The sequence below is a fragment of the Pleurodeles waltl genome, chromosome 1_1 (assembly GCF_031143425.1).
Source record: "Pleurodeles waltl isolate 20211129_DDA chromosome 1_1, aPleWal1.hap1.20221129, whole genome shotgun sequence".
Lineage (NCBI taxonomy): Eukaryota > Metazoa > Chordata > Amphibia > Caudata > Salamandridae > Pleurodeles > Pleurodeles waltl.
This window is the reverse complement of record NC_090436.1, coordinates 944,584,702-944,606,673: the sequence shown is the minus strand read 5'-3', so window position 1 is coordinate 944,606,673 and position 21,972 is coordinate 944,584,702. Positions and strand designations below refer to the sequence as shown.

At 43.5% G+C, this 21,972-nt stretch overlaps 1 protein-coding gene across 2 annotated transcripts in view; it reads left to right on the top strand.

The window, feature by feature from the left end:
* The window catches only part of LOC138289570 (alcohol dehydrogenase 1-like), a 259,702-nt gene that overhangs the window by 4,465 nt on the left and 233,265 nt on the right, over nt 1-21,972 (top strand). For both annotated transcript variants that reach the window (XM_069230185.1, XM_069230184.1), the window contains exon 2: nt 13,468-13,569. In XM_069230185.1, coding sequence (XP_069086286.1) covers nt 13,468-13,569 — 102 coding nt within the window. The remainder of the gene's footprint in view (nt 1-13,467; nt 13,570-21,972) is intronic.

Sequence of the window (21,972 nt, the reverse complement as noted above, 5' to 3'; positions counted from 1 at the left end):
TATGGTGGATTTTTGTCATTTCAGTTTTGTTTTGTTTAGATTAATATTACCTATTTTTCTTAACCTGAGCCGTGTCATTTTGCAGTGTTTTCACTGAGTTACTGTGTGTGTTGGTACAAATACTTTACACCTAAACTCTGAAGTTAAGCCTGCCGGCTTGTGCCAAGCTACCAAGGAGGTGAACGGGGGTTAACTGAGGGTGATTCCCCTTTACCCTGACTAGAGTGAGAGCCCTTGCTTGGACAGGGGGTAACCTTACTGCCAACCAAAGGCCCCATTTCTAACACCTTCATAGACTTTCACTGATTGGTCAATGTAGGCTTCTAAGCAAGGTACTAATGTTCATTTCATACACTAGCAATGACCTCAAGGCCCACAGTGGGGTGCATATACTATTGTATTGGGAAACCAATGAAAATAGATTCAGCTGCCAGCCTCAAACCAATCGCAGAAATTATTTTGAAACCCACAGCATTTTCAATTATCCTCTCAACGCACTTTAAAATACATTATTTTACACTAAACTGCAAAGGGGCTCTTTAGTGCAGAAAAACTCACCCCAAGCGCAGTTGTACTTGCAATCTATTAAGCTATGATTAATATTACTCATCCAATGTGTCCATTAGGGAGACTACCTAATGTCACTGGCTCTTACATAGGCTGTTAATGAATCTCTTGCATGATCACAGGTGGATCAGCCTTGCCAGCTGCCCGCCACATCAGTCCTGTACCACTAGTTTCACCCTTCCTCCGACACTGGGAACCGCACTTTGCTCTGCAATCGGCTGTTTGTCTTTACTATTTCCTGGTGGCCCCCATGGGCCAACTGAATCACTCAAGGCATGGGACACTGGGGAAACATCAAGCAATGTGCTCCCAACACTCTTCTGATTACCAAACCAATTCATCCCATATGTTGATGTAGAGATGGAACAATTTGCTGAGCCTTCAGGGTGTGAAAAAGCAAGTTATTTTCAAAACCTCCCAGTTTCCTGTGCTCAGTGATCCGAAGGCCAACTGAAGGCATTCATCTTTGACTGGTTGCACTTGCAGTGTCTGCACATGATACTGGAAGAAGCCGGATTCTCAATGTCTGACCTTACTACTCCTCTGTCTCCAGAGCTCGGGTTCCTTGTTTGGTATTGCTTGTCTGGGATGACAGGACAAATAGTCACAGGATTTTGAGCCCCAGGTTTGTATTCTAGCACGAAAGAGTACTCCTGCACTGAGGGTTTGGAAGTCGACCACTTGAACAATTGGAGGAGGAGCTTCTGGTCAGTGTACACTGTGAAATGGTGGGCATATACTTGTAAGTGAAAGTATCAACAGCCCAAGTGATCTGCAAAGGCTTTCTTTTCAATTTGAAAACAATGCTGCTCAGTTGGAGAAATGGCTCGACTGGCATAGGATAAAAAGTGGCCACTTTCTGTTGTTTCTGTTTCGGTTCTGTTGTGGCAGCACTGCTCCTAGTCCATTGGGGCTGGCATCAACAGAGATCTCTATTTCTTCCGCTGAGACAAAATATTCTATGGTTGTGTCTGCAGACAGTGCTTATTTGGTCTTTGTGAAATCCTCTTCTTTCACCACTTTCCAGGACTGTAGAGCCAATGACTTGGACAGCTCTAGCAGTGGGGCAGTACTGGAGGCCAGCTTACCAATGTATCATCCTCTGCAAGTTAAGGTTCCTGAGAATTTACATACCTCAGTGACCGAGGACCTTGGGGTGGCTGTTTTTATGTCTCTAATCTTCTCGGGGTCAGGTGCTATCCTCCAGCTAAAAATCCCCAAACCCTCCAAAAAGGTTGATTCTTTTAGGAATCCACACTTAGTTCAGTGACAAGTTAACCCAGTGCACTGCAGACACTGCAACACCTTTCACAGCCCTCAATGGTGCTCTTGTCTACAGATAAGGCATAGATCAGGATGTTATCACATTCAAACCCACCACAGAGTCCTGAAAAAAACCTCTTGCCCCATGTTCTGAAACACTTAAACGCACTCAAGATCCCAAAATTCAGACTTATAGTTGCAGAGCTCATGGTGGATCAAAAATGTGCTAATGTACTTGGACTCAAGGGCTAGCATGATCTTCTGGCACCCGGGTCATAAGTAAATTTTCAAGAACCACCATGCACCACTTAACTCCATTACAATGTTATAAACTGTTGGTGTGATGTGCTGTTTCCTCTTGACAGCCACGTTTGGGAGGCACATGTCTAGGCAGTCAGACTTCTCCAGGATATGAATTACTACTATGGGTACACCAAAAAGGTAGGCCCATCCACTGGCTCTTTGATGTCAGCCTATTCTAGCTACCTCAACCCTTCCTCCACATTTGGGCAGAGATGAAAAACAACTTGTCTGTGTCACAAAGTTGTAGGCTGCACAGCGGTGTCTATGTGGGGTTGCACTTGCTTATCCTTCTATGAGCTCATTAGTTCATTAGTGTGGACCTGGAACATAAACTGTACCAGGAGCACTTCCCTCCCCATCTGGTAACTCAATAGCATCACACTCACACTTTGTGTCACAGATACTTTAGTTGAAGCAGTATAACCATTTTCTTCTATATTTGTCACAAACATGTCTGCCAGAGGTAAAGTTTTTGAATGTCCAAAGGCACAAACTGTTACTTTCATGGGCCACAGGATAGGTGTCTTCTCTAGCATATCAAACAGTTGTTTGTACATTATGTTGAGCGATGTCTCAGTGTTAATGATCACAACAAGAGGTCTCCTTTCATTCATTACCTGGCATTTTGGGGTTTCCTGGGCTTTTAGGTGGACTTGCCTCAGCATATACACAACATAGACTATCTCCTCCTACTCATCATCTTCATTATCATGCTCCTCCCACTCAGATGCCGCAGGGGGTGCAGCTCTAACAGGTTGTTTTGCCGAATGGTGTACTTTAGGTAAATGGCTGGCTTTTCTGCAGGCTGTGCACTTCTTGCAGGTGACAAGGCATAATGTGAGGTGTGGAAACAATCCTCCAAGCCATCCACATGGTTGCCAGGTCTAGTTGGGACCTTTGTTCTTCTTCTTCAGTGCAGCTCCCCTGGAAATTTGGTTTACTGGCTTATTCTTGATGTGTTGATTCAATGCTGACTCCATGTCCAATGCAACACCTGGCCTGACGCAGTACAAATAATTTATAATCAGAGTTCGCCATCAGTGCAAAATGTGTAGTGAGAGCCAGTGCTTACTTTGTAAAATACTAAGTACCAGGGACAGCGGGTGAAAGCCGACAGATTGGCAAAGGAGTAGGGAAGGCACTTGAGGAATCACCTGACCCCACACACACAAACACACCTCCTTGGAAATGGCAGAGTGAGGTCAAAATACCCAGCATAGCCTTATATAAAGTGGTTAGTGAACTCTGGATAGGCATCCGGTGGCTGAGTTCCTGGGATGTGAATGAGAAGTGGAAGACATGGACGCTTAAGTTTAAGTGCACTCCCCAACACTAGGGCCCTCCTGATCCCCCCTCTCTACACTGTATGCCCCACTTCTTGTTGGGGGGAGTAGCTCCCCAAATCGGGGACCGCATGGGGGGTGCTGGCATCCCTCCTCCCCCGGTACTCAAAAATAAGACGCCTAAATGATGTATGTTACACAAGTAATGCACTGTTGATGGAATGGAAGAGTTGCTGTGATACCACTGTAAAAGTTCTATTTCATGTCATGATTAAAAAAAGTTAATACAGAAATACTTTAAAAAAACAAGTGCCAGGGCCCATGACTTTCATAGGTGCCCATTGCTGCTTGCTACTCTTCAGGTACCTGCCAGAGCTGACAAATACCAGTACTAACAACACCTACTAGCCATTAAAGTCCTATAAATGGTGCAATTTGAACTGTGACGGGTGCCCCAAAGCTGTAAGATTGGGGTAATACCTTGGTATTATTATTTTGAATTGTATATGTAATTGTTAAACATTTTATGTATATGCTTTTAAAAATAAAATAGACTGTCAGCACTACCATGTGATAGTGTCGCGTTTGCTCTCATTATCCTAATAAGACTACTGGATTTTTGGGCGGCAAGATCATTCGCAGTGTGGGGGACTAAGTCTAACCCACGGTGAAGGACCTTTGTCACCCCAAATCCAGGTTATGCTCCGGGTAACTAACAGTGCCTTATCTCTCCCGAAGGGAAGAGACAATTGGGCCGCAGAGTGCGTGACATCTTAGTACTTCCCAGGGAAGTCGTGGTCACTTAGGTCACAACCAGTTCTCTCATACAAAGTGCGGTCTCATATATAAATGACAAAGGCAGTTTGAGGTTTAAAGATTAGTTTAATAAAACAACTGCATTTTAGATAACAAGGCATGAGCCGCAATAACCAGAACCATACAACACAGTAAGATGGAAATAATAACGAGGAGAGTGAAACATAAAAATAAGGCTATCATATTGTAACAAAATTATGTTCTCTCTAAGTTATATTTTGAGCACAGCATGTGAAGCTCTAAGCCTGCCTTTCTGGTTTCCCCGGGAGGACATCAACCCTCATACCTGAGCAAAGGCCTGTGTCCTGGATCAGCATCTGCAACAGGGCAGTCAGCATCTAGTTGTGGGTTCCTGGTCGGAATCTCCCTCCTGCGTGTACCGGGACTAGAAAGTGTTTTTATACTATTGATGTGAACTAACACCCTGATGTTCCTACGTAAGGATGTGTACTGTCTACAAACCATAAAGACTAAACTTCTATCACGTCTATCGGCAATGTACCTGACTTTATCCTTGACTGAAGCACAGAGTGAGCAAGAATGTATTGTTTGAGAACACAGTGCTGAAGTAAGCTAAACAGTGTGATAGAAGGAAATAAAACAAGACCGTGAAACTGGTTATTGTAAAATAACAGTGCGAGGCTAAATAAAATGCATCTAAGGCAAAGTGCACAAAGGCCTAATACGTTAAGCTAACGCGCATAAAGCTACAATAAAAATGGCCACACTACACCCTCCCCTTGTTGGTAGAAAGTGGTTTAAGCCGAAGCTAAAAATGCGATAAGCTAAAAACATTTTACAACCTATCACATTTCAACAAGTTAAGTCTACATCAAAGCATATTAATCCTCAATTTAAAATGCGAGCATGCGGCAAAAAATGGCGAATTTCAAATCTCAATGTCAATTTAGAAAAGTTCAATTCGAAAAAGTTGTCATGGAAAGCAGGAGAGTCTCCACTTTGGCAGATGACAAAACCAGAAAATCCACGCCAAAGACTATTAAAGAGCAGGTGTGTTCCAAAGCCCCAGTGTCAACCAAGGCGGCATCCTGTGCAGAGCCTGTAAACGAGTTAATATCAACTTCCTCCAGGAAGAGTATCTCGTAATTAGCTTCTCGAAGCAAACGCAGCCGCAGCACGCATGTCTGGTAATGAGTCCTCATCGGGAACATCAACAGATCAGCATCAATCACTGGGGGGCGTTGCTGTGAGAGACAGATGTCCAGTGCATGTTCAAATGAGCACCAATGGCACCGAAACACGGGCTGCACACAATCCCAAACCAGTCTGAATGACAGAGACCAGTCACACTCCAAATGTTCCAGGAGTGTTGCTACACAGTGCAGCACCATGCGGTCACGACACAGCTGTGCTGATGGGAGCGCCCACATCCATCCTTGTTGCGGCGGGACAGCCATTGCGGAAAAACAACAGCAACAGCAAAATGCCAGCTAATAAAGCCAACGTTATTGGAAATCCCCCAAAAACGCTTCCGAAAATTGAATGAATAGCTGAAGGTATCAAACCGAATATGGAAGAGAAGGTGTGAACGAAACCAACACCAACGGCTTTGAAAAAATTTGCTAATCCAGCTGTGCTGGACGCATTAAATATACGTCCCACGAGTTCACCAAAGTGGCTCGGAAAGTTGGTATTTAACAGGGACTGTATCTCTGCTGATGACCTTGCCACCTGAAGTGCGTAGGTCCCACGTGCAGATGTAAGGGCCATATGCTTCTGAAACAATAAAGCCTTCAGTCTACTTAACTTGTCGAAATTCACCTTGGAAGTAGCAATGTAAGGCCAAATATCTGCTACCTCCCTAATTTTAGTGGGGGGAAACAACACACTCCTGCAGCAAGTAACTACCTTAGTGACCGAAACAACGTAACCAGTCTTCACTATTGAGGAGGACATAGCTGCCGTTTGAAAGCACCTGGAATGTGATTTTAATCAAGGGGACTGGAACTCCCTTCAGATAGCAAGCCAAGTTCGCAACCGAGGCATTACACACCCCATGCAAGGACAGCTGCTTACAAATCATCGAATGGCTGACTGAAGGCTCGCATTCACTACCGCTAAGAAAGACCGCTCTCATACCATTGAGACATTTGTATATGAAGGGAAGCTCCCACACCTCATGGATGTAACTATCTCCCAACTTCTCATATCTGCCTACTGGAACAGACAAGAAGTGAACTGTAATGTAGAAATAGGCAGATTAATAACCCTGTGTATCAACCACTCTGCAGAGGGAATCTCAGTCATGGTAAAAGGCAATCTTTCCAACTTCTCAATATTGAGCATGACATAAGTCACCTCCTTCTTAGCCATTAGTTGTTGTTGTCATGTTAAACGCGACCTGCCTTCAATGTTTGAAGAGTCCAACCCAACTGCATAATGGACCTGGTCTGACTCTGTCCATGATATAAAAAAGACATATCAGATCGTATAATGTCTAAAGCAGAAGAAACAATGTTGTTAATTGTATATATCCGGTCGGATAAAGTGTGAATTCCATTATCCACAACAGCTAATGCCTCTTTCAGATTTTCCTGATCTATCTGCCTTAACTGGGCTGCAGCCTCTTGTTGGGAAAGTTTCCATATCTCATTGTATACTTCATACAAGAAACGCTTCCTACGTGGTGTCTTCGGGCCTGTCAAAAAATCCTGTAAGTCACTGTTATTAGACAGGAGAGTGAGATGTGTCTTAACTGCATCTAGCAAGGATGATTTTAACCATTGTTGGCACAATTTCCCCACACTATATGTAGTGTTTATGTCAGCATGTTCTGGCGATATATAGTGAGGGTCTGACCTACTCGTCCGGAATCCCCCCGAGGAGGTGACAAAACGTTGATGACACTCGTTGGTGTCTATGGGCCACAATAACCACCCACCTGGACGTGTCAATGAAGTGTTAAATGTACCATTCTGGACCCATTCTGTAAGTTCACTAAAAGTGGCATTGACGTATTTCTGCAAGTTACTAAATTTTGTAGGGACAGGTATGTCAGGCATGTTCAATTCTCTGATCGTGGCTAAATCTAAACAGCTAGTCTGTTGTACTGTTTCATTTAAAAAATCATTTGGACAGGAATGAGACATGCTCTAAACAATGTTTCTCTACCCCTAGTTTGCCAATGTTTTGATCCCCAAACACTTTTCAAATCAATATTTTTTTACCAATATTCATAACCTTCAATTGACAGTCGGGAAACAAAGGAATCCGAATATATGAATTTCGTATTAGTCAACAACATTTGTTTATCTTTAGATGGTGTTAACCGAAAATAATATGACTTAGCACTCGTTTGACGATACCCAGAAAAATACATAAACTTATCAAAATACGTTTTGGAACTCCCTTGTGGGGGAGTTGGCCAATGTTCCCATTGTGTATAGTCAAATATTGATTTTGGACTACTTGCTTTATGGATTAAATGGTGCCCATAATAATTATAGCAAAACTTGTCACCATAATTTTCTTCAAACTGGTAAACATCTTCATTTTCATAAACAGTATAATATTGCAATTCTGTCATCATTGAATCCACTGTTTTCACATCCCAGTCATCAGATACAATGCCTGGTATTACTATATCATTCATAGATAACTTTAGGACATACGGTATTTGAATTATCTCAGTGGAACCGAATATATAAAACATCACTTTATCCCACACAATCCCATCGGGAATTGGTATTGCAGAAATGTTCACAAAAAACAAGTCTCTTTGGACCCTATGTGATGAAAAATTTGGTTTTAACACCTCCTCCACCTGTTCAACCGCTGATCTCTCAGGAAGAAAATGACCATGTATCAACAGAAAAAGGTAATTACAAACCCAATCCAAAGAAAAAATGTTAGCATAGTCATTAAGAGCCACAGATATTTCCATGGAAAAACAAAATACGTATCTCGAAGCCAACACATCAGCTTACGTGGACCTGACAGGTCAGTAGACGATGAGGCAAACGAGTCCGATAGATCATTGTTGTCGTGGGCCAAGTAACCAGAGGCAGTTCGTGGAAAAGGCATCGCCGCATCCAATGGAGGAGTTGGTGTCTCGGGCGGTGGCGCACTATAGATAGCACCATGCATCACGTCAGTAGTCATGATGACTTGATCAAAGGTGTCTAAGTAATCTGTAGACAGTGGAACCAATGCGAGATCATCATCCACCCTCCCCATGCTCGGAGAGGCAACAGCGTTGGTATAGATAACTTGAAGCGGAACATCTTCCCCAGTAGTGAGAGGGATTCGGGAACTACTGGACGTTCCTCCTGGTCTGCTGTGTGGAATCGGCCACATGTTGTAACTTGACATTGTCAATGGAAACAAAGCGATTTTCTTTGGCAACGGTGGTAAAATAACAGTTCTCGTTCCGTGTATCCCCAACAAAGGGACTGGTGCTCGATATGAAGGGCCAAATTCTTTCTTCACTGCTACTTTTTCACGCACAAGATCCCCAACTCTGGGAATCCAGCCGGTAGGTGTTACTGGCACATCCTTAATTCCTGTTAGAAGAGTTATCTTCATGGAACTGCTGTAATTCCTGCAAAACAGTGACACAATCATTTATGCCAAAAGGCATTTCTGCCGCCTCCACACCAGGACCATCAAGATCCGGAACAAACATTCATGTTCTGAACAGGCACTCATATGAAATACGACCCCCCAGGGACCTTCTAGGCAGGTTATTGAGTGCTCTCTGAACTCCATACAGGTGGGTTAGCCAACTACGACCCGTACCTAAAACCCTGGCTGTAAAGGATTGCTTTAAATCGCGGTTCAACCGCTCCACAACAGAATTTCCCTCGGGATGAAATGGAGACGAGTAATGGAGCTGGACCCCCATCGAAGCCATGGCGTCCCTGAATGCTCTTGAGGCAAAAGCAGGGCCCTGGTCCAAATGGAACGCCACAACTGCATTTGTACCGACAAAGACTTGTAAAAACAGTCCGAGCGCTATGGCCATACCCACACAAATCTGGAGCAAGAATCAACAGTGACTAATATATATTTATATGCACTATCTGGCATTAGTGGACCACAATGATCCAAGTGCACACATTGTAATGGTCTGTTGGATATTAAGAGGGGTGTCTGCGGCGGGTGCTTAGCCGTTGAAACTTTAATTTGTTGACAGATGTCACAACAAAGGACATACTGCTTAGTCTCTTTATAGAGACCAGGCCACCAGTAACGGGCCTGTAATAGCAAAATTGTAGCGGCCACACCAGCATGTGCAGATGCCACTCCCTCATGCGCTGCTTTAATCAATTGTGGTCTTACAGCTGTATTTGGGGTGTCGCGTATGCCCACGCTAGGAATTTTAACTTCAGCGTTCATTATACTTCCCACGAAATATTGGTATTTATTAAGAAATCCTTTAAGATAAGGTGTGCCATCAGCTGTAGCTTTTATGGCAGCCATAATTTCTGTGTCTGGTTTGGAACTTGAACGAGTCACTGCAGCCACAGTGGCAACGGCCACTTCCGACTTTGTGGCTTCATCAGCCAAAGTATTTCCAGCAACATGTATTCCAACGCGCTGGTGTCCAAGTGTATGTACAACATGGACTTTTGGTAGCGTCTCTTTATAGTCTGCTACCTTCCCCCACAGTAGTCTGTGTTTTATGGTGTTGCCTTTTGAATCTCTGAACCCATTCAAGCACCAGTAATGTAGATATTCATTAAAAGTCAGGACGCAATAATACGAATCACAAACAATCACTGTGAACTGCGTCGGATCTGTATGTTATAGTGCCAGCAGTAGAGCCTTTAGCTCAGCTAATTGTGCTGTACAATCCCCTAAGGTCTGTGTATAAGTATGTTGGGGGCAGAACTTCTCCCCCTCCATATAGCCACTCACTACCGCACATGCAGCCGAATATTGATGTTTCGTCCCAATTGCCAGTTGCGCAGAGCCATCAGTATACATGACTACTCGATATTGATCAATAGGCAATGTGTCAGCTGGGACTGGATATTCAACTTCATATTGCAGAAATTCCTGAGTTTGTAACTTTGGGTAAAAAATGTAGTCTACATCAGTGGCTGTCAAAGACGTAGCCCATTGTATCCATCTTGGATGTAGCGCTTTTGCATTCGGGACGCTAGCTTTTGTAACAGCCTCGAGGGCCGGAATAGGAGAAACAACAATAATGTGTTTTCCCTGGGCAAGAGGTCTTTCTTTAATAACAGCCATCTGCACAGCAGTTAGTATTTTCTCAGTGGGAGCAAATCGTTGTTCAGCAGTAGAATACAAGTGTGACTTGTATCCAATCGGGACTGACTCACCTTCATTAAATGTGGCATAAGTAAACCCAATGGGCCCAGCTATCACCCTGATGACCAAATGCGTCTTATTGTTCCGTGTATGTAGATGTTTCTCTACCAGCATATCTGCTTGTAATTCCCGAAGAGTATGTGTATGTTCAATTGTCCAGAATTTGCTCGTAAAATCAGGATGCATTAATTCATATAAAGGTTTTATGCGTGCAGCATAATCAGAAATGTATGTTCTGCCAAAATTGAGAAAGCCCATGCTTTTAAAAATGTGCCAGTGCTGTACACCGGAAAACACCGGTACAAATTAAGTACTGGTGAGCGCGATGACCATGGTGGCATGTGTGCAGTGCGCCTGCCTCTGACAGGGTCCATGATAGTTTGTAGATGTCTGCCCCTACTAGATGGAGGAGGAGCGGGCATCTGCATTCCAGCTCAATGCCAGTGTCTGCAAAGATCATGATCAGGTGTTCAACCTACAGCTTCTACTTCAGGGCTTGGGAAGACGGCCTATGGGTGAGTGTTTTTCTGTTTTTTTACTCACCAAACATGCTGGTGGACCCACAAGCTTTGCCCAGCTCTGCACAGTGCGATTACGCGCTGCAGCATCCTCTGGCGGGCAGCGGTCATCCTCTGGCGGCCAGCTAGTCCACTCATTTGGCAGCTGGGAATACACCTGAAGTTGACAGTAGGCCCCATGTGTTATTATTATTATTTTTTATGTGGCTGGTGGATCCACATGCCTCACAGGGGCACTTACGCTGAGCTCACCACAACTCAGTTTCCAGGGAGTGAGTTCTGCTAGAATGCCATCACCTGAAACTCCAGTCAGCTCTGTGATAGGCAGTGACTGCAGTGTGGGCTTTAGGGCCTCCCCATTGCCAAATGTCATGTTTACAGCCCACGTAGGGCTGAAAGGGACAAAAACCACAGGAGACATATAGGGCAGATTTACTAAAAAGTGAAGCAGTGTGGTGCTGTGCTCAAATTGGCAGTGACGCACTGCGTCACTTTAGAAACACTGGGATGCACCATATTTATTAGAATACGGCGCATCCCTGCATTTCGCCCTTCGCTGGTGCTATATTGAGCTGCCTAGGGCCAGCGCAGGCATCTTTTCACCATTGTGCAAGGATGTCTGCATTGAGGGGTTTGATTGTTTCTATGTGTCCCTTTGTGCACATAAACTATCACTAATGGCGATTTGGCACTTCTGTTTGTGCTACACACAGAAGTGTCAAAGCATCATTTTGAAATGTGCTGAAAGGGACACCTTCCCACACAGAAACAATCATTTTTGGCATTTCGCTCTTTCTATGCATGCTGCAGAATGCAGCACAAATAGAAAAAGCAAAAAACGAGGAGGAATAAAAGTATCCCTCCTTGTTGCACCCTGCCACTTTGGTGCTGCCTCAGTTTTACGAAAACTCATAAATCTGAGGCATCATCAAAATGAAATGGGTGTTGCTGTGGCACACCCACAGCAACACCCATTGCACGCCCCTTTCACGCAAAGGGCTGCGTGTGAATGAGCGATATTTACAAGGTGGCGTTAAGCCACAAAGGTGGCTTAACGCCACCTTGTACATGCGGAGCAGGGCATAGCTCCACTGGAGCATCCCGAAAAGTGATGCTCCGGTGGCGCTAGGGGCTCTTAAATATGCCCCATAATGTGTGAATTGTGGTATACTTTTTATTACCCAAACAACATGCCCCAGCACCATTTGAAGCCCAACTCCGCATCATGGGTCAAACCTCTCTTCAGCTTTAATACAGGAATGGGAGACCACATTAAGAGCAGCCCGGCAAAACAGACCCCTACTCAACAGGTTAGTGAAGACTGTACACAGGGCTCATAAGAGAGAACAAGGGTTCGATGTGACAATATAAAAGGAACCATAATACCTAACTGGACGCACAAAGGGTCTGAGGGCTGCCTGAGGTGTTCTTCAGAGGCAGGTAATTAGCACTTACATGAAGATGTGGAGGTCACAAAGATAAAGAGGTTTGCAGAGTGAGGCTATTGGTCCATGAGAGACAATGAATGATCCATGATGGCTGGCTGAGGAATGTGAGGCCCAGATTAAGACTAGTGAGACTTAGGCAAGATTTTCCCTGGGCTGGCAAATGGTGTCCTGGCTCCACTGGGAGGCAGTGGAGGGTGATCTGTGGTAGGTTTATTGCAGGTTAAGAGCGTCTGCTGGATGACAAAGGCACAGGGAGTTCGATGGACTTTGAGCATGGTGAAGTGGGTCTGAGCACTGATAAACTATTTAAAGGTCATTTGAAAGTAAATGAGGCCTTCTATCGGATCCAAGTGCCATCTAAGAGTTTATAATGATTGACCACTGGCACACTGAAGACTTACTGATAACCTGTTGAGTTTGTTCCAGGGCTGGCAGAGGCTGTATGAGGGTGGCTGAACACTTGCCTATTGTTGGCTAAGGTCTAGCTTGGAATCTCACAAAAGTGTGTGGTGACCTGCCTGAGTTAACACAAAGGCTAGCCAATGCACCTGAGGGCCATTATATGATCTGTGATGACAAACTGCATCCCTCGTAACAGCCTGCTAGGGACTACAGAGAAAAGACTGAGAGACAGCCTGTGGCCAGCTGTGCTAGGGTAGGTGGCAGCAGAAGTAGCCTAATGTGCTGGGTGTCCTGAATGTCCACTTTTATTATTAAATTGATTGACAAATCTATCAAGAAAACCAATTAGTACTACTACAAACTAATGATTATACAGAAACATTCCACCAACAGTATGTGTTGCATATCAGGGAGATGCACCAAACAGTGGAGTAGAATGGTTACGAAGTATAAATAAACAACAAAGAAGTAGACATATACCAAGGAACACTTTATGCTCACTCCAAATATTATCCTTCAGCAGTAAACATAATGGATAACCCCTTTGTTTAATTTTACTGTATTTTCTAGGTTATAAAATGCAAAGCTGCTGTTACCTGGGAACCAAATAAACCATTTTCGATCGAAGAGGTAGAGGTTGCTCCCCCAAAAGCCCATGAAGTCCGAATAAAGGTAAAGTATTTTATATACTGTAAAATAACATTGTTTTCCCATATTGTTTTGTTCACAGCAACTAGGGTCAACAAAGAAACACTCTTTTATTTTGGAAAAATGGTCGCTGTTGTCAAAAGTGGTCAGATTGCACAATTTCGACATGTCCAAGGCATCATTTACCTTCATTAAAAATTCCTCATCAGTAAAGTTAGATCATGAATTATTGTACAAGCATATAGTATATTAGCATAGTGGAGAGTGATATAGAGTGGAGTGGTGCAGAGTGGATGGGAGTAGAGTAGAGTGGCGTACAGTAGATTAGCATAGAGGTTAGTGGCATATAGTAAAGTGAGGTAGCGTTGAGTAGCTTGGAGTGTAATATCGTGGAGTGGCGTGGGATAGACTGGAGTGGCATAGAGTGGAGTTGCATAGAATGGAGTGTATTAATTAAAACAGACACAGCATTAAAGTAGGCAAACAGATGTAGATGTAATGCGACAGGAATATGCATTATGAGGTGTAAATAATCATTTTTGGTAGTATGTCTGAATAGCGTAAGTAGTGTTAAAGTTCTACGTTTTGAAAACCTTTGTTATATGTTGTGGCATGGTATCCTATGATAAGTTTGCAATATAACACGGAAGATGAGAAGTCAGTATGTGATTGGCTAATGGCTTTATTTTCCAAAGGTAAAAGGTAGCCCTGTAGTTTTTATCACAGTTTTGATGTGTATTGTACGGTCTGCATTTTGCTATGTTGAAAGTGAAGGTCTTATATATAGGTAAGTAGTAGATTTCATTATTGTTCACTACCTATTACTACTTTATTGTAGTGGTAGTAGATAGAGAAATGTACTTAAAATTTTCTATATTACTATTGGTACTGTAGTACTCCAGAGGCAGTACCGCACTACTCTGTACATTTTTTAAAAAAGGTAGGAGAAAAATACCAAACCTAATACTTAACTAAATCTGAAAGCATAACACAGAACACAGCTAAACTGCTCCTATAAACAAGATGCCTGCCTTTAACGTTTGTAAAGATAGTCACTAGCCAATCACCTAATGGCATAATTGATGTACTGTTTCACAAAATACTGCAAAATACACTGACAAAGGCTATCACCAGGTTCAAATACCCTATAGTTTTAAAGAATACTTAAGCTACTTACCTGTGGTACCCAAAAGGATCATCTGTGCACCATAATGTCTAATCCTGCTAAATTTCATGTGAATCTGTTTAGCCATTTTGCTGCTATGTCCCATACAAAAAGCCGATGTAAAATGCATTGCGGTCAAAACCTGTTTTGGGACCCCCTTTTTTCTTTGCACCCCTTGACAAATTGCCACACAATTTCCCATCATACACCAATGTAGAAGAACATAAATCTGGAAAGTTTCGTGGAGATCTATTAAGCTGGTGAAAAGTTATTGAGAGCCAAAAAACTGAGGAATTCCTATCTCTGGTAAGCCTAACAAACCCTACATAGTAGCTACCCCGACTCAGTAATATATTTATATATATATATATATATATATATATATATATATATACACACACACACATATTACACAGTGGCTGTAGTTTTAGTTGGGTCAACATTTCCATGGGACATGCCTTTTTTTGCTTAGCTAATAACATTAGTACTGTCTCATGAATCTCCATGATATTTTCCAAAGAGATTGCTCTTTTTTGCCTTGTTTGTACATGGAAGGTTTCCGGGTGATCCATCAAGCAGGAGCCAAGAAAAAGAGGGGTTCCAAAATGAGAAATCCCCAAGCATTTTCCATAGACCTATTTTAAGAAGTACTAACGCAAAACCAAGGGAACGAAATTACACCATGTGAGACTAAAGTCTGACATTCTCAGTACAACATACTTCCAACAGTAGCAGTGCCTGACACCTGATTTCCCTGTGTTCTTCTGCAGCTTCCCAGAGTGTTCTAAAGCTCAACTAGAGCGCTAACGCTCTTACTTATGACAAAAGCGTGGCAGTCTTGAAGCCGTCTTGATTGAATCAAATTGGTAAAACTTAAAACATTCCACTTAGAAAGGAAGAAAATGGGGAGTTCATTTTGTCAAAGAAATAAAGGCTAGTGCTGTAGAAAGCAAAATGAAGACACATTTTAAATGAGTTCTCAAATATATTCCTCATTTGGGCCCATTTTTATACTTTTTGAGGCAAAACTGCGCAAACGCAGTTCTGTGTGAAAACGTATAGGGCCGGCTTGTGTCATTCCAGAGTGCCAGCCGGGCGCCAAGTTTATGGAATGCCGCACACCGGCGCAAAGGGTGGGCTAGCGTAAACAATTATGTAGCCGGGTGGGGGTGGCGGTTTGTCAGAAAGGGGTTTTGCAAAAACAAATGCCTCTAACCAGCCTAGCATCATTTTCTGACGCAAAACCATCCATACACCCATGACTCCTGTCTTAGAAAAGACAGGAGTCATGCCCACCACCCCAGTAGCCAGCACAGTGGACCACTGTCCCCTGAGCAGGCACTGAACCCTTTGCCATGCAGGGGCCCCAAGTTGGGCCCCCAATGCCACTTTAATTAAAAAGAAAATATTTAACTATACTAACCCTACTTACCCTACTTACCTGGGATGGAGTCTTCAATCCTCCGGTGTCCCTCTGGTGTGGGTGGGGGTGTTCCTGGGGCTTGAGGAGGGCATCTGTGGAGCCATTCCATGGTGTTCAACCATGGAAATGGGTCCACAGGTCCCCTAACGCCTGGTCTGACCCAGGTGTTAAATAATGGTGTAAAGCAAGCTTTGCACTACTATTTAGCCCCTCCTCCCACCCATGTGTCATTTTGGCACGGGTGATAAATATGGAGCTATGGGGTTAGCACCATTTTTTAGATGGGAACGCCTACCTTGTATATCATTGACGCAAGGTAGGTTCACGTAAAAATATAAATATGGATTTTTGCGCTGAATTTACGTAAAAAAAAGTATTACTCAAATTTGGTGCAAATGGAGTATAAATATGCCCCCTATTTTATCAAAACACTCCAAAGTGCAGGATGAAACACACGCTTTCAACACGAGCAGCACACTGCCAGTTAACTCCCATGAGATCAGCAACTTCATCACAGTGTTCTAATGAGCTACTACAGTGCTAACATTCTGAATTTATGACAAGTGTGGAACATCTGATGCCTTCTTAATGAATCGTAGTTAAAGACTGAAATCACTTTCTATTTTGGATACTGAAGGAAATAAGGAAATAAGGAAGCATCATAACAAATACTTCTCCCAAGATGGCCACCACAGAAAAAAGAACCCAGATGTAGCCCAAATACCCCAAACATAGCCCAAGAGTAGTCCAACGACAGTAGTGTGGCAACACCCTTAATTTTTTATTTTTTGCAGTTTTATTTGGCGTGGACATGACACAAAATTATTGGAGTGCTTTACATGAGAACACATTCATTTTGGTTTAAGGTACAGGAAGATTACTTTAATTTGCCCAGAATCACAGGATGTTGATCCAACTCTCAGACTTGATGCCAAAACTCAAACCTGGTTGCCCAGTTACAAAGTCAGCAGCTCTGGCCATAACACCACATTCACTTCCCTATGTGCAACAAATAATTGATCAATTGGATAAAAACCATAAAGATAGCAAATAATTTAAAGGTGTTTTGTCACTTTTTGAGAACTCAGAAAATGGATCCTCATTTTAGTTTTTTAGAGCACTCACTATAATATCTACAGGAACAGACTCCCTAATTTTTATCATTTTTAAAGGAAATACTTTTCGTTTTACAGTTTTGATTCCATCAAGAAAACTTCAGGTGTGCCACACTTTTGTAATAAATACAGAATGTTATCGATCTAGTGGTTCATCAGAACACTATGGGGAGGCAGATGTTAGGGGCACAGAGTCGGACAGTATAGAGGAGTGAGAAGAGGGCAGAGGCAGCAAGTTGACTATACTGGGGAGGTGCGAGGAGAAGTATCAGCACAACTTACCATGGAGGGCAGGCATGGGTGGCAGGGACAGCATACTAAACCAAGCAAGACATGCAAGAGAGGCTGTGACAACACAACGGACCACTGAGGGCAGAAAGGAGAGGCAGAGGCTGTACAACCATACATGCCAATAGACCAGATTCAGGCTGGAGACTCCCGATTTCTTTAAAACCCAAAGGGGCTTTATTTTAACTGTCTCCAGTGTAAAATCTCCCCTTTGTTCAGTGTGGATCAATGGGGGAAACCAATTCCTTGATTTTCTTTTCAGAATCTCCCTCTTGCCAAGTTTGAAAAGTTGACATGTATGTACAATTGGCCCATGGAGAGCAGGATGAATGGGGTAGGGACATGGGCTTTGACAATAGATGGCAGGAGGGAGGTGGAAATGGCACCAAACCTACCATACAGAGCAAGCGCTAGGGGTTGTTGCAGCATACAGCGTAATCTACCACAAAGGGCAAGCAGTAGGGCAGTGCTGCACAACAGACCATGGAAGGCAACAGGGAAGGGACAAGGCTACGCACACAGACTACAGGAAGCAGGGGGAAGGAGGCAAGGGCTGCAAGCTGACCATACAGGACAGGCAGGAGGGCTAGTTGCAGCACAATAGAGCATGGATAGAATGAGGAAGGGGCAGAGGCACACCAAGGAACCATGAAAGGCAGGAGAGAAGGGATAGGGGCCAGCGCATGAACAACAGAGGACACGGAACAAGAGAACATTACAAGAGCAGCAAGAGCAGCAAGCTGACCATACAGGACAGGTAGTGTTGGCACTAGAAGCACTACACATCATTGAGGACAACAGGAAGCCTATACTTGCAGACAACAAAAGGAAGGTGGGAGGAGCTCAGGTATAGCAAGCTGACCACACAGGGCAGGTAGGAGGGCCAGTGGCAGCACAAAAGACCATGCACAGCAGGTGGGGCAGGTGGGAGGGTTAGTGGCAGCACAACAGCCATGGTGGGGAAGAGGGAGGGGGCAAAAGGCATTCACAATGCACAATGGAGGGCAGGGGAAGGGAATAGGGCCTTCATAACAGACCACACACTATATGCAGAAGGAGCAGTGGCAACACAACTGAGCATAGAGGGCAGAAGGGAGTGGCAGCAAAATGAACCATGAAGCGCACAAGGGAGGTTATAGGGGCATGGAACTCGGACAATGGAAGGCAGGGTGGAGGGAGCAGTGACAGGTGGCAGCCATCTGACCATGCTGGTCATGCATGAGGGACAGTGGCAGCTAAACGTAAAACTCAGAGTATACAGGAGGGGCAGTTGCAGCTCAATAGAACATGGTAGAGAAATGGTGGGAACAGGGGCATGCACACAGATATTGGAGCGCAGTGGAAAGCAGGCTAGGGGCCAAAGGCTGTGTGCAGCAAGGAGTCGGCTGCCTGCAGGGAGTTGGAAGCAGGGATTGGCTGCAAGACAGGCCCGGTGGCTAACCCCATGCCACTCACAACCAAAAGCCCTGCACAGCCCTGCAGGCGGTTGGCTGCCTTCAAGTGGTTTAGCCACAGGGCCTGGCAGCAGGCTGTGCACAGCTTGGGCTTGGCTGTCTGTGGGGGTTTGCTGCAGGGCCTGGTCACAAAGGCCATGCATGGCAGTGGTTGGCTTTACCTATGATAATAAAAATTACTTTACATTAGGAAAACGCTGGAAATTCACTGAAAAAAGAAAGGTTAAAGTAACATTATGGTTAGGTGTGTAAAAAAAATCTGTTTTTTTGTAAAAAAAAAAAAAAGCCTTACTAATTCACTGAAAAAAAAACAAAGGGCAAACTAACCTTATTATTAACTTGTATGTTTCATTTCTGACTTGTGAGGAAGACCATAACAATTGGAAGGTTAGGAGGTTAGGATTTAAACTAGAGAAAAAAGCAGGAAGGTGGTAACTGAGCTGTGCTATGTTGGTGGAATAAATGAGGTACAAGTTAACTTGAGTCAAGTCGTTCTTGATTACAACACTGGTGACAAGGATTATCTGTGAAGGGCAGGCATCATTCCACAATTGTTTTAGGAATCCATTGTGCAGAGAAAGAAAAAAAAACATCAGCAAACATAAAGAACACAGGAGGCTTCATCGAGTACTGTTGGTGAACTGTAAGTGCAACCAACGAAGCATGAGGAAAACGTTTTAGGAAGTACTTACTGCAAACCGTGCCAGGTGACGCACATGTCTTTGAGCTCAAGCGGCAGCCACGTAGCCCATTGAATAGCGAGCGCATGGCAGCTGTATTCAGAGGCCGCTTGTCCACAGTGCAGAGTGAGTGTGTGTCATTCCAGGCATGTCAGCGAACAGTGGTGCTGAGGTATAAGGAGAAAGCAGCTTGTGAAGGGAGTGCAGTGCAGGAGAGTGGGTTCCTCTTACATCAGCAGACGCCTGCGCTGACGAGAAGCAGTTTATGCAGAGAACGCGGGGCGGGGTGGGGTGTGCGTTCTAGTTCATCAAAGGAAGCTGCACTGAAAAATACAGAAGCACAAAGGCCTTTATTATCACAGGCCATAGCACATGTTAACAGCTGATACCCATATTGAAGAGTGCGAAAGATTTTATTATAGTCAGCCACTTTCAACAAGTGTGCAGCAGTTCTGCAGAAAACTGTAAGTCTCAAGTGTCCCCATCAGACAGTATTTTTTCTCCTTTTCTTTAAGGGACACTTCTATTGTTTTTAGTCCTCAGAGAAGAGTAAGGGGACAGTGAAGAGACATTGAGGAGAAAGTAAAGAGACGATTGCAGAAACATATTTTATTAAATTGAAAACAGCGGAGTTCGAAGCACAGCTTAAAGTTTACAGACAAAGCTCAGCTTTAAAGTGTTAGCTTGTTATATTAGCATTTTGATTTGACTTGTTTCTTTTAGTTTGCTATACTGGTTATTTTTTTAGTTTGTTGTGTAGAATGTTATTGTAGGTATGGCAGTAGCTAACATGTCTCAACCGCCACAATTCATATCAGAATCTGGGTATATTGCCATGAAAAAATCCCAAAAATTATTTGACCAGTATTTGATAGCGATTGGAGGTGACAAATGTCAGAGCCCTGGAAGCAAGGTGTGAGATTACATAATATAGGCATAGAAGGCCGTAACATTTATGAGAGTCTAGATGAAATTGTGGTGGACAATGGAGCAGGAGAACCAAGGGATATGTCTGAAATGTTTATTTTGATGCTTTAAAAACATTTTGGCCCACGCATAACTATTGTAATGGAATGGCACATGTTTTTTTCTACAACACATGTATAAGGAACAAAAAGTTGCAAATTATGTGGCTTGCTTGAAGAGTCTCATACTTGTGAGTTTAGCGATCTAACAGAGTCCCTATCAGAGATCAACTGGTACATTGCACAAGTGACAGCAGAGTTCAAGAAAAACGTTTATGGAAAATCCAACATTGAAATAAGCAGTGGATGCAGTGGAAGCCATGGAGCACACTTCTGAATGGGTGAATGAGATGCAGTGAAACACTCATCATTCAGTGACACAACTTTCAGTTGATCAGTTGACTGGATAATGGCATAGGCAGGTGACAAAGGATGTAGTGAAGGTCGGAAAAAAATCCTTCCAAAAGATGACTTTGACTGAGGGTCCAGGAAAAGGGAATTCTGGCCTGACGGAGGTATCTAAATTTAAATGTTTTAAATGTGGCAGTGCATTTCATTTGTCAAACAACCTGAATTGCAATACTTGAAATTCAATCTGTCACAATTGTGGTAAAAGGGTTCTTTTTGTGTGAGTGTGCAAGAATGCCAATGTGCAAGAAGTAGGTGAAGTACATGAACTTAGCAACAATGTAATCCTACAACAGAGATCTTCTTCAGAGGAGACAAAGTAAGAGAGTGGAGGTGTGGATAGAGGACGCATGGTTATGCCTGAAAGTGCACTTGAAATTGAGGTTAAGGAACTTACAGTTCTAGCAGATTCTGGTTCTCCTTTCACGTTGATTGGTGATACAATCTGGGAGAAAATTTATGGAAAAGTGAAAATGTTGTTACCTCCAGACATCAAACCTGAAGGGTTCGGAGGTATGAAGATAGACTTGTTGGGTTTACACTGTAATGAGGATCAACTTCAGGGAAATAAACACAGTGGATACGACTTAATATGGCCAAGCCTGTGACAGTCTGTTGGGGTGGAGGCATCAACAAGATATAGGGATTATTCTGAATCCCAATCCTTCCAACCAAGTAATGATGGTAGCCACGTTAGGAGAGGATCTGGAATTAGTTGAAGAATTCCCTGAAGGGTTCAAAGACCATCTTGGTCTTTTCAAAGGATTTGAACATAAAATAAATTTTTTTAAAGTCAAACCCAAAGTAAGAAAAGTGCCTAACCTCATGTTGAAACCCTTACATGAGGAGCTGGATAATCTGATTTTCATGGAAAACTTCAGTCCTCGGAGTGGTTGGCACTGGTGGTGCTGGCTTCTAAGGAAGGATCA